This window comes from Chelmon rostratus, chromosome 24 (assembly GCF_017976325.1).
Source record: "Chelmon rostratus isolate fCheRos1 chromosome 24, fCheRos1.pri, whole genome shotgun sequence".
NCBI classification, from domain to species: Eukaryota; Metazoa; Chordata; class Actinopteri; order Chaetodontiformes; family Chaetodontidae; genus Chelmon; species Chelmon rostratus.
The window spans coordinates 9,316,544-9,329,098 of NC_055681.1; the positions used below are offsets into that span (position 1 = coordinate 9,316,544).

The following is a 12,555-nucleotide window of genomic DNA, read 5'->3' on the forward strand; positions in this document are numbered from 1 at the left end:
AAAAGGACAATTTAAAATTTTGGGAAATATGCTTCGACTACAGGAAGCGAGTGCACCCCAGCAGTCAAATGCAGCCATGCAGCACACAATGAGCACAGTCAGGACATGGTGAATACGTGTGTGTGTGTGTGTTGGTGCATGTAAGTGTCTTTTACATGCCGGCGCGTGTGTGTGTGGGTCAGTGTCACAAGTTTTCAGTCATATGCCGGGGGGTGCTGACATGAAACTGGAGCAAGTATGCACTGTATGGGAACTGGTGTTTCAGCTAGATTGCAAGTTTATTTAAAGCAGCAGTAGCAGCTTCTGTTTAAAGCTAGCGAGCTAACAAGCTAAAATGAAACCTTGGCAAGCACAAACACCAACTGGTGTGCACCTAAGGCCTGAGCGAACTTGCTAACTGATGTATTTTGGCATGTATTTGGTGACACGAGCATTAAAAATAATCTGGATGCTCGCTAATGACACATAAAGTGTGTCTGATGTGCTTGTGCTCACCCCAAGAAAACTTGACCTTTGACCTTCTGACCCATTAGGACCAGAAATGCGATTCTTTAAACGAATCATAACCAGGATTTTTTTCTTTTAAGTTTGCATGGGAGAAGCTTTTTGCATTTTGCATCAGACGCTCTCCAGGTTTGCTAAATTATTTTTTTCCAGAATGCCACGGTTGACATCATTATGCATCAGTCACTAAAATATGCTAAACTGAAGAATAATGATGGCTCACACTGTCGAGTTTAAGTGGTGTTTGGGAAATCACCTGATTTTCACACCATTTTCAAGCTCATAGGGAAACTCGGCAGTCCCTAACGCCTCCTGGGCCCGGCAGCGCTCGCTCGTAGCCAAGTGGCCGGTAACAGGGACACACGACACATTGCCCCATCCTTTCCCTGCCGTTCACAGCAACCCGACACTCCTGACACAAGCTCACCCCCAGCAGCCCCTCGCTGCCAAGCATAACACCTGGCATCTGCATGAGAAGGGCGCCAATTTCACAGCGACTGCCAGGCGGTCAGCTGAGCCTCCGCCGCACACATACTGGGAACATGTGTGCGAGGGCAGAGCGGGACGGATGTGCTGTGAGTCGGCAGAGGCGGCTTGTGTGAGCAGAGAGCGGGTATGTGAGAGACAGCAGTGGAAGCGTAGAAGTATGTCAGAATTAGAGCGTGCGCATGACGGGCAGCTCAGTCTGGACACACACACAAAACCGCAGCTTGGCAGCGCCAGTGCTCTGGAAACATTTATAACTGTAGATTCACATGCACATGCCACGCTGGTGTGTGTGTTAACTCGCATGCAGGCACAATCGCACTGAGTGCATGTCAAATGTTGGACAAAGTGACTACATATAATTTTATATGGTTCCAGTGTCTTTCTGACATTGATGCATTTCCCTGTTGCGTGCTTCCACTCTCTGGCTGAAGTCCTGTGTGTGTCAGAGGCCAGGGCTGGTGCTGAAAGCCTGATGGATGGGGTCCAGGGGTCACGGATTTCAGCTGTTGTTGGCCACATCACAACCCATTGAACCGCACCAGCTAGCCTTGGGTTCGCACCAGAGTGCACAGCGCTTTTTGGTGTTTTCATTGTCGGAGCGGCAGGAAAGCTGAGAGGGTCGGGGGAGATATATAAAGAGAAGATTCTGGAGGGTTTGGATGCCGGGGCTGGCAGGGGTGGAAGAGGGTACAGAGGCAGGGGTCTGAGTAGTTTAACAGCCCTGAGCCTCCTTAGCGCAGAAAGCAAATAAACACAGCAGTCCTCATCCTGGGAGGAACACATTGCTCAGGTGGGAGCCCACAGGGACCAGGTCTCCAAACCAGTCAGTGGTCTCAGGCTGATGTGGCATCCACTGGTTTAAAAAAAAGACAAACTGACTGTTTTTGATGTGAAATGACAAATTATTTGAAAAAGTGTCTCACTCAGTGCCAGTGTTGGTGGTGCTGATCATGGATTTTACAGCACGGGAGGGGATCAGTGACCCTGCCCAAGAAGAAAAAAAATCCCCACTAATGTCCATAACGGGATATATGGACCTTTCATTGTTGCCACGACGATGTCATCAGCTCCGAAAAGGGGCTGCTGTGCCAGGTGCGGCGGCCACGTTGCCATGGTGACAATTGGTGTGAAAGATGGTGGTTGGTGGCTTGGCTGTGGTGTGTGGGCAAACGGGAGGCAGTCAGCGAGCGAGCATTGCTCTCAGGGTAAATACGGCGCAGGCGAACAGCGCTGCTGCATCGACTTGGCAAAAAAAGAAAAAAAAAAAGCATTGAGTAAAAATGGATGTCTTAAACACAGCACAAGGTGAAACCAAGCAAGAATATTGCACAGGATATGAAATTATTTCCAATATCAGCCCAACTGTGGAAATTCAATTTCACAGCTCATGAACAATATCAAACAAACACGCTGGCTCAAAGAGCACACTCCGACTTGAGTGATACTGTATCAAAAGGCTACACAGCAGACATAAAAGCGAATGAGGTGGGTGAAGGGCAGGCTAACGGGAAACGGTAATCCATAACTGGACCAATCTCCATATTCAGGCCGTTTAAACTGCACATTAGCCACCAGCTATTCCCATGGCCTGTCTCAGACCTGGGAGGAGGGGGCGGGCCGGCTTTCTAATGAACTGTATAATTAAATGAGAAGCTCCGCTCGGCCCAGCTCCGACTGCTCTCGATTCTGAGGCCACGACGCCTTAACGAGCGCCGAATTGAAATGAATGGCAGCAGGTGAAGGACAGAGGGACAGCGGGCTAATGCGGTGGAATGTGCCTTTAATGAAGAGGATGAAAGGGTGGGGGGCAAGAGCACGCCGAGGTCACCGTGGGCGCTCACCCGTACCTTCATTCCGCGGCGCGAGGCTGTATGGTCCCCACACACACTCTCTATCTACTGCATCCACCAACTCCATCTCTTTCAGTCGTTTTGGGGAGCTGTGCGGGAGAGAGATAACTGTTTCAGCTCTCCACTTTGCCCTCCCCCGAGCGCGCCTTTTGATTGACACATGCTAACAAGCTAAGGTGTTCGACAGGGGCGCCGGCTGAATGGGTAATGCTAAGAGAACATAACCAGGGAATTCTCCCACAACCCGTAGTTCATGACAATCGGCTGGGGAACAGCTTCTGCATTTCTTCCCCCTCTTCTTCGGGAACAAGAACGTGGGCTTAGGAGGTGTCAAATTAATTCCCAGCCAAAACATTAGAAGAAAGTGTGAATTTTCACTCGCCGAATCTTCAAGGGAACTTCAAGGAAAGGGTGCGGAGAATAGTGAAGCAGCTTTTAAGGAAGGGCACGGCCTTCCTTGAAATCAGAGGTCACGCAGCGGGAGAGGAAAACCTCCTCACATGGCGAGTGTTTGTGCTCATACGAGGCATGAAAATCATGTGTATGAACGGCAGTCCAGTCCGAGGGTGTGTGTCTTCCTGCGTCATGCGGGTAAACTGAAGAATCCCTTCCAAATAACCATGACCTGAAGGGGGGGCGCTCACGAGACAAACGCACCGCAACTGATTAACCAGTGGACGGACGAGTAACTTCAGGAAGATGTGTGTTACAGCCAAACGCTCCTGACAGCGACTTCAAAGCTTTTGTTTAATGGTTGTAATTAATTCTTGGATGTTCAGTTGCTGTTGTTTATTGTCTTTGGCAGCAAACTGACCACAAGCACTTGAAGGAGGCCGTTTACTGCGTAGTTATTCTTTAAAGCAGCCAGCTTAAGTGCTGGAAATTGGTTCGCCCTCAGTCAGAATGAGAGATCTACGTGAAAATGTTTCCACCCTGGTTATTGGTGGGATTTAAGGACTGCATTCTGGACTATTTCACCTCTTCAGCCAGTTGTTTCTTTGCTTTATCGCCTTTAAGTCCAACAGGATGTGAAAGTTCATTCTTGACCTTAACTCAAGGTCCGCTTGCTCGTTTTTCTTGGGAGTTTTCAGTGAATGGAGTTGCTCAGCTACTGTGAAAGCACAGTGATTATGCCACTCAAAGAGCCCTGGAAAAAGCTATTAAGTGGGTTTCTGTATTGTTTAGGTCAAATGTACTGTAATCGTAAGAAGGGACTGACCTGAAGACCCCCCCCCCCATTGTTTGTCTCCCAGATTTTACTGTCTACAAAACAGCCCTTAAATGGGTCATTTTCTGCAGCTGACAAAGTTAAGATACTTGAGTGTCACTGAACAGCCAACCAAAGGGAGCTTTTTAAAACGCTCCATCCTGCTCCTCCAACTGCATTACAATCGTATGATGCTATTGCTAATGCCTGTGGTAAAGGTAAAGACATGGCACATGTGACTGTTAATGAATTAAAACACGCGAAAAAAAAGTGTGAAATGTGACGGAGAAGTGAAAGGAGAAAAAAAACAATCTTGCACGTTTTCATTCAACGATCTTAAACAAATCCAGCGGCTTTGCATCTTTGCATGCGCTTCAAGGTATTAGCTGGATTTTCTCGTCACAGGATGGTCAGCAGACGGCTGCTGTGCCTCTTCCTTTTATTGTTTACCCAGCTTTTATCTATTCTGGTTTGTGACGCATTGGAATTCTGGTCTGAAGAGTACGAATGAATAGAAATTTGTTTATTACTGTTAGTCTGTCAGAGAGCTTGATCCAAGGATTACTGATGTGGGAAAGGGTTAAATGCGCTTAAAATTCTTTAATAGGAGAAAAAAAAAAACATGTATAAGCCTGTGCTGGCTGGTTTGAAACGTCTATTTCAGCTCAGACAGGAGAGGGTCAAAGCAGCACAGACAGTAGACAGATCAGCAGAGGCCCGGTCCCTGTTGGCCTTGATGCTAATTAAACACTAACTGATAGAAAAAGCTTCTCCACACTCTAATTATTCCCCATTTCAAGTCTAATTTCACCAATCAGTGCCATCTTTATTTCTGAGAGCAAATTGGGCAGTAATCATTTTCTAGTGGAGATTTCCCTGCCTCTAATTGTTGAAGATGATTTAGTCATTATCAGGACGCCGGCTACTCTTATCAGTCATCTCACAGGGCAAATTTATCTGGAGATTGTGCTCTGAGAAATTAAGCCGATTGCCGTAATGAATTTTTAAAGTGATGACTCATGGTGTTGTCACAGTTTGGATGAATATTTTAAATATGCATGGTCCAAAATGATTTGGTGCGGCGCAGAGAGAATTTCAAAATATTTAATGCAAAATATTTGTATATAAAAAAAAAAACTTTATTTGGCAGCATGGACACATTTAGTGAGTTTCCAGTGGAGGTTAGCAATGATATGTTAAGTTCTTTAGCTTAGCCGCACACTCTTCAAGCTTGTCGCATGTGTGAGGATCAGGATTTATACACTTTATTGGAAACACCACAAAAATATCACAAATTTACTCATTTGCATTTATACGTTTAACAAATGTACAGTAAATGCATCATCCATATCCGGCTAGTGAAAGGCAAACATGGAAAAAAAAAACAACCAAACTGAGACAGAGGGATGTAAAGGAAGTCCAAGAGACAAGACAACATTAAAGACAAGAAGATACTTTGAAGGGGTTACTTCCTTTTTCCTGTTTGTTGACCTCAGCTTCCTGTGTCTCTTCTGATATAGCGGTCCAGCGGGTCAAGGTGATCCCTCTTTACTTCCTTCAGTTTGATCAGCTTGTGCAAAATGCGAGTCAGCACTGCTCTCGCTGCCAGTTTGCAGGAATAGAGTCGATCTTGTACAACATATGCTAAGTTCACGACATATATCATTAATTTAATTGCCCTTAATTTCAATTTTACATGATAAAATCTATGTCAAAATAAGGTCCTATCTGTATAAACACTGGCACACTGCAAACATATGTACACACACGTATGAGTCCTTAATGCTTGTTCAATGTGTCTTGGCCTGTGGAGACACTGACTGCTTTCAGGGTTTCTGATCAGATAAATTAATATGGCAAAATCTCACTTCTCCTCAGTGGCAGCCGAGGCGACTGCTGACGTGATGTTTCACAAATGTGGAAACACGAGGATTTGGAGTTATATTCTTTGTGTGACTGACTCAACTTCACCAAACTTTTAGGTGAGAGGAGCCACTTGAGCGACCTTTTACACTGCACCTATCATGGGGTTCTTCCGTCTCGGGTCAGGTTGTCTGTCGTCTCCGTAGTCGTAGCGCTCGGGGCTGGTGTAGTGCTCCCTGGCGGCGGGGTACCTCTCTGAGCTGGCCTGCTGGTAGGCGTCCACTCGCCCCCCGGCGGCTTCGTAGTAGTGGCGCACTCTGCGGCCTGCGGTGGGCGACGGGGGAACATCCTGCCTTAGAGGTGCACGGTGCTGCTGTCCTGCGCGCGGAGACGAGGGGTAGTAGCTCAGGTTGCTGGGCGCCTGATGGGATTGTGCGCCCGCCTGGGGGAGCGGCACACGGCTGGAAGCGGGAGGGTCGTGGTACTGGCCCGGGTAGGGGGCTTGCTCTCTTGGCACTGGTCTGGAGTGGGTGGGGTAATCATATGGATCCCTCCTGAAAGAGAAAGATAATTGTCTGTAAGAAATTAGAAAGCAGTGACTGGAGATGGCCTGTAGGGCTGTCTGACACCACTACTGAAGCCACAATCACACAGGATCACACACATTTATATAGCATGTATGCTTGAGAGTAAGACAATATTTAATACTGGTTTAAACTGGTTTTGAGTAGAGGAAGTGCCAGAGATTTGGCCCTTCCTTGCGGTAAGCCCCCTCCTGTTATTCAGTTTACGTGGTGAGGCTGTGGCCTTGGCAGGATCGAGTTGTGGGGGAGACGTGGATGGAGAGATGCCAAGAGATAACAGCAAATGCCTTGGTAAGCATATATAAGGTTGTGTGTGTGTTTAGCTTGTGTGTGTAGGAATGCGAGTGTGTGTGTGTGTCCCAGGGGTCTGCAGTAACGAGGCAGCCAGCTGGAAGTCTCCGGTTCCCTCCCACTAGCTCTGGGTGATTAGAGGCTAAACCCGTGGGTAAGGCGACACGCGGGCCTCGGGGAGGCAGGAGGAGAGCGAGGGAGAGACTGAGACAGAGACGGGACGAGAGAGAAAGGGAGAGAGTTGAAGATAAAGAGAGAGGGGAGAAAATAAAGGGGAGGGCTGCTCACCTTTCAAAGGCCCATTCAAATGCTTTCCATCTTATGTGCTGTTTCCAGAGCTGAGTGACACACATGTCTCGCCAGAGCGAGTAAGCAAATCTAAAAAGTTGGATCTTCATCTGCGCCACTGTAAGGGAAACCCTCCTATTTTTAAAAGTGGAGATCTGCGACACATCATGAACGAGAGCTTTCGGCCTCACATGAGTCTTTGCATGCGCAAAACTTGTCTTCCTGTTTTGATTCTAAACAAATTTTCGTGCCGCCTTGAGCAAAAAGCGGCATCGCTGCAACAGTTTGCCCACATGCTGCAGGACGTTAAAGGGCACGCTCAAGCCGAAGGCAAACGGCTCATGGGCAACGTGTGCCAGGGACACAAGATGCTGCTTCCTGATGGACACATGTGTTTTTGCAAAGTAACCTATTAGAAGCAGGAAGCATTTTCATCCTGTCACGCATGTGCGTATCTGTGAAAAGAAGCCTTGTCACATGCATAGATGGACAAATAATTGGACTTCTCTGGATAAAAGTAGCTGGAGAAAAATGTGTTCCCTCTAATCCACCACCCTGATTACAAAAACTGGGTTTCTTGTATCCGTAATAATGAAGAAATCAATTAGCAGTCACCTGGTAATTTAAGCTTTCATTAACTGGCTACAGCTCAAATCGCTATTATAGTGTATCAATCAGCAGCACAGCAGCAAAACAGATCCGGACGTTTACTTCCCACCCCTCGACAATGGCTGCCACTGTAGTTATTATACAGAAGCCTTGAGCTTAGCCTCTCCCTTGTTCTGCAATCATATCCCTGCGTCTCCTCTGTCCGCTCCCTCGAGTCGAGCTCAGCACCTGTTGACTGGCCAATTAGAATGACTCACTCACCACAGATTAGGTCGCACACAGCTTGGTTGTGTGTGTCTGCGCTTGTGCATAAGCGGACTTCCCTTGAGGATATTCGTGCACTGTGGCGAGGTGGATTTCTATATGTGTGTGTGTGTGTGTGTGTGTGTGTCCCAGATATCAGGGGAGTGTGTTTTCTGTGGGCTGGGAGGCCTGACCACCCAAACAGAGTGGCAGGGCAGGATACACAGGTGGTCCCAGGAATGAACAGCACTGCTTTGTCAGTCAACAGAGCAGGAAGGATGGAGCACGCACACACACAAAAACACACAGATAGGCATATATACATGAATTGCCATGGGTTGAGATAAGGAAGAAAAATGGGGGATGAAGGATAAAAAGGGCCAAAAAGGAAAAAATAAGAGTAATCTGAGAGGCAGAAAGAGGACAGAGACAGAGATTTGATTTGAAATGAAGACGTGAAGCAAAAGCAGCAGATGTGGAGGGAGTTTGAGTATAAACTACATATTCTTCCACGTAATACTCGAAGAGGATTTGTGAGGCAGGAGTGGAAAGAGCTCGAAAGAGAAAGAGAGACGAAGGTCAAACTGCTCATTAATCCAGATTAAATGGTGAAGGCCACCAGGGGAGGCAAAGAGAGGGGAAGAAAGAGGGATGGAGTGATATAGGAGGGAACACCTGGGTCCTAAACCTGACTCAGGGCCACCCAAACAGACAAGAACCTCCGCCGGCTTGCCCTTTCTTCTCTCATCATTCTCCTCGTTTTTCCCCCCTCTGCGATCATCAATTTCCACCTCGTTTCCACTTGAATATTCATCCTGCTCTCCGTATCCATCACGGCTGTGACCTCGCTCCTTCATATCTTCTCATCACCTCCTCACGCACTTTGTTATTTAAATGCCTCCGTCACCTTCCCACCTCCTCTTTTCCTACTTTCTCATCAACAGCGCTATTTTTAGCTCCCCCAAGGTAATAATGAGGGCAATGCACTCATATGAGCAACGATAAATTCATGTGTGGGGTAATAAATTGAAAATATAGCGTCCTGAGCAGAGTATGGATGCAAATTGCAAACGGTTTTGGTGTGAACGCATCCTTCAATGCCTTCTTTGTCCAGTTTTCTGGATGACAAAGTGATAAATGATGTAGGATCAATTCCTGTAATGCCATGCTACATAGGTCTGGATGACCTTTGACCCTGGCATGACACGGCCTCGTAGAGGAGTAGCTGTGCATGGGCTGCCTTTTGTCTGCTCATATGGAAGTATTTATGTTCCTTCAGGGAGGTGGATGTCTGAAAGTTTCAATGTGTTTGCAAGCGGAGCCAAAGGGAAGTGAGCATCTTAAGTCTGTGGTTTAACCTCATTTTACCGACAGATTCAAAATGTATAATATCTGATATTACATTGTATAAAAGCACACAGTTCTGAGATATTGTGTTGAATAGCATGAGAGTATGAATTTGTGTGTGTATCCGGCCAAGCAGCTGGGGGATTAGGGGGTCCACGGGCCCCAGTGACCCAAAGGGAGTTCCTCATCCCTGGGTCACGCAGCTGGCTTCAGCCTGGCTGGGAGATGGAGCGAAGTGAACACGTTTCGGTTTCCTCGGGCCTCGCGCAGTTCCACGTAAAACACTTCCAGCATTGTGTGCGTCTCAGCGAGTAAGGCGGCGAGCCAGAGCGAGAGTGCACGGCTGCGCTTGTGTATTCTAAGTGTCAGAATGAGATCTCCTGTTTACTCGCTAACTTGCGCAATTCACCCGTAAGTTTGTGCGATATGTTCTAAACGAGTATGCGAAAGAGGGGACGAGTGAGAATCCAAACACGCCAATAAAGCAGGAACTAAAAGAAGGTAAAACAGGATGATGAAGAGCAGAAAGAAAGAAAGATTATTAACACATGTGTGAAAGATGAAGTTGTGTACTGGTTTACCCGTCTGCCACTAAAAACTGAGTGAGTTACAGTTTCCCGAGGACAGGCTGGAAATTTCCTCCCGTTGCTTTTGACTTACAAAAAACATGCCAAACATGGCAGATTCCTGCCAGAATAAAACCGCTGGTAGTGACAATTAAAGGATCTCTGCCAGCGCCGCTAATCTAGCTTGAAAAGAGCTTATGACAACAAGACACATGCGGACAGTAGGTGTGTGTTCATTCAGCTGTCAAGGGAGTTTTGAGCACGCGTCTGAAATGTCAAAATAAAAACTAAAATTAAAAAACGAATGCAAATGAGATGTTTCCGTGAAACAAATAAACAGGTTTGAATTAATGTCAAAAAAAGGGAAATGGAAAGGCTTTCAAGAATGAATTAGTACTTGGTAAGTTGTTTTTTCTCTCTCTCTGTTACTAATTAATGTAATATTGATAATGTAATACAGCACAGACATGGCAGTGACAGTCTACATGGCTGTGCGAGGAAGAGGTAATTTACAGGTTTTTATCTATTTTACAGTGGAACTGAATCATTTGTCTCCATTATTCACCAGCAGATACATCTTCATCCCTGTTTGTCATGTTTTTACGTACATTTTCGACTGAAAGTGGAGCGAGTGTAAAGAAAGGGAGAGGCAAGCGGGGAAAAAAGCGAGTCGGTGTTGAGCGGGAGACGGGCAGGGAGACAGACGCAGACACTCGTCTGTCCCTCTGAGGTCTATATAGAGCTGCAGTGCAGGGTGTGATGTGAACCACAGGGACCAACGAGAGTGGAAAGCTGTAATGACACGCCGTGTAATACATCTGACTCACACTTCCAGAACATCAGCACCATATACCACACTCCCAACCACCCTCTGAGAGTGTGTGCGTGTGCGAGAGTGTGTGTGTGTGTGTGTGTGTGTGTGGTGAGAGCAAATGACAGACTGAATATTACATCCATATTTATATGCATGTGAATGTGTGCTGGGAGTGTGTATGATTACATACTCAGCAGTGAAAGAAAAATGTGAGTGTGTATGACCATCTGGGACAGTGAGGGTGAGAGAGTGTGTGTGTGTGTGTGTGAGTTGCCATTTAGGCCCATCTTCCGCCTTATGACAGTGAAGAATTTGTGTGTATGGTGGCAGCATGGGGAATAGGGGGTTGGGGTTATGTTGCACCTGCCCCTAGGAAACGGAAGGAGGAAATTAGCAACCCCCCCTCCCAACTCCCAGCTCCTTATTAGACCCCCTAACTCACAATCTCGGTCCCCCAAATACCCCTGGTCCTAAACAGCAGGAAAACAACCATGTGTCTCTGACAGACTCGTGGTCAAACTTTCCTTCCCTTGTGCAAACTGTGACATTTCTTATGACTTTTTTACACACAAACCTTTAAAACTATGCTAAACAATAATTATTTTGCTTGAATTCTCCTATATTTTAAGTAAAACTGGTGTCATCTAAAGGAAAACAGGGTGATTTCGGAGCACAGAACAAGAATGCCACCTTACTTGTACCACAAATACTGCAATACTGCAATACTGCAACAGCATGTTGCATTTCAAACTTTGATCATATTTCAGCTGCTGCTTGGAGATGTGTGGCAACACATATACAGCTCATATAAATCTATCATATATATTACAGAGACAAACAAGAAGAACTCCAAATAAAGGTGGATTCAAGGAAACATACTGCTCGGTGCAGTTGCATTCGGTTAAATTAAAATCTTTGAGAAACAGATGCCTTAAAATCTGCAGGGGTTGGCTGAGTTAAGATTTGGTGACGATGATCACAGAGGGGAATTAAATGAAAAACTATGTTAAGTTTTTGCTTGTCTATATAACTATTTTGTGCTGGTGGTAAATTGTTAAATAGGGGAAAAATAAACAAGCACCAATATGGTGCATCTACAGTCTATATTATTCTTTACTTACTACGACTTACCTGCTCTGCATGCTGTTTACAGTTAGTGCTGTACACACGTTTGCCTCCTTTTGTTCACACACACATGCATGAATAATAAGTACAAGTGCTCAGACATTGAACAGCACTCACCTAAATTACATTTGCACATTTAATTCGTTAATGTTCTGATTGCAGAGATGAAGAGAACATACAGATGCATATGTAAGCACATCTGCCAGCTATGTGCTCACCTGTTAGCCAACTGACGAGGAACAGACACGCACTGCATGCAAAATACATTAATTGCTCGGCAAAAAACAGCTGCTGCGCCTCACTGCCAAACACTCCCACGCGCAGACATTCATATGCATGCCCACACTTTCCTGGGTAAAATGTTTAATGTGGCATCATTTGCAGAGGTATCAGCGGCGTTACAGAGAAAGTAGCTTGAAATGCCTTCATTTACTGCATTCAATCTGTGGTTTAACGCAGTGAAACCGCTCTCCGTGGCAGCATCTAGATGATAAGTTGTAGCCAGAGCCAAAACATTTCCTCTGGTCGAGGAGTGTGACCATCAATTACTGCAAAAATTGTTTATTTAAAAGATGTACTGGTAGTACAGTGTATTTAGCAAGTTGACATCTTCATTAGCGTATAAAACATTCTCCAGATTCTCCAAATTCATCCTTGTCCAAACCCTGCCCGCCTTCATGCGCACACACACTCGCACACAAAGTCAGCGCGCTAATGGCGCTGCGCTAGCCGAGTGCGACAGACACAGAGCAGACCCGGCTGGCTCTGTGGCAGA

The 12,555-nt window shown here is 46.1% G+C and overlaps 1 protein-coding gene across 1 annotated transcript in view; it reads right to left on the reverse strand.

The window, feature by feature from the left end:
• Positions 1–5,173: 5,173 nt before the first annotated feature.
• Positions 5,174–12,555, reverse strand: part of pard3ba (par-3 family cell polarity regulator beta a) — a 140,033-nt gene continuing 132,651 nt past the window's right edge. The window contains exon 24 of the mRNA XM_041966272.1: positions 5,174–6,467. Coding sequence (XP_041822206.1) covers positions 6,059–6,467 — 409 coding nt within the window. The 3' untranslated portion in view covers positions 5,174–6,058. The remainder of the gene's footprint in view (positions 6,468–12,555) is intronic.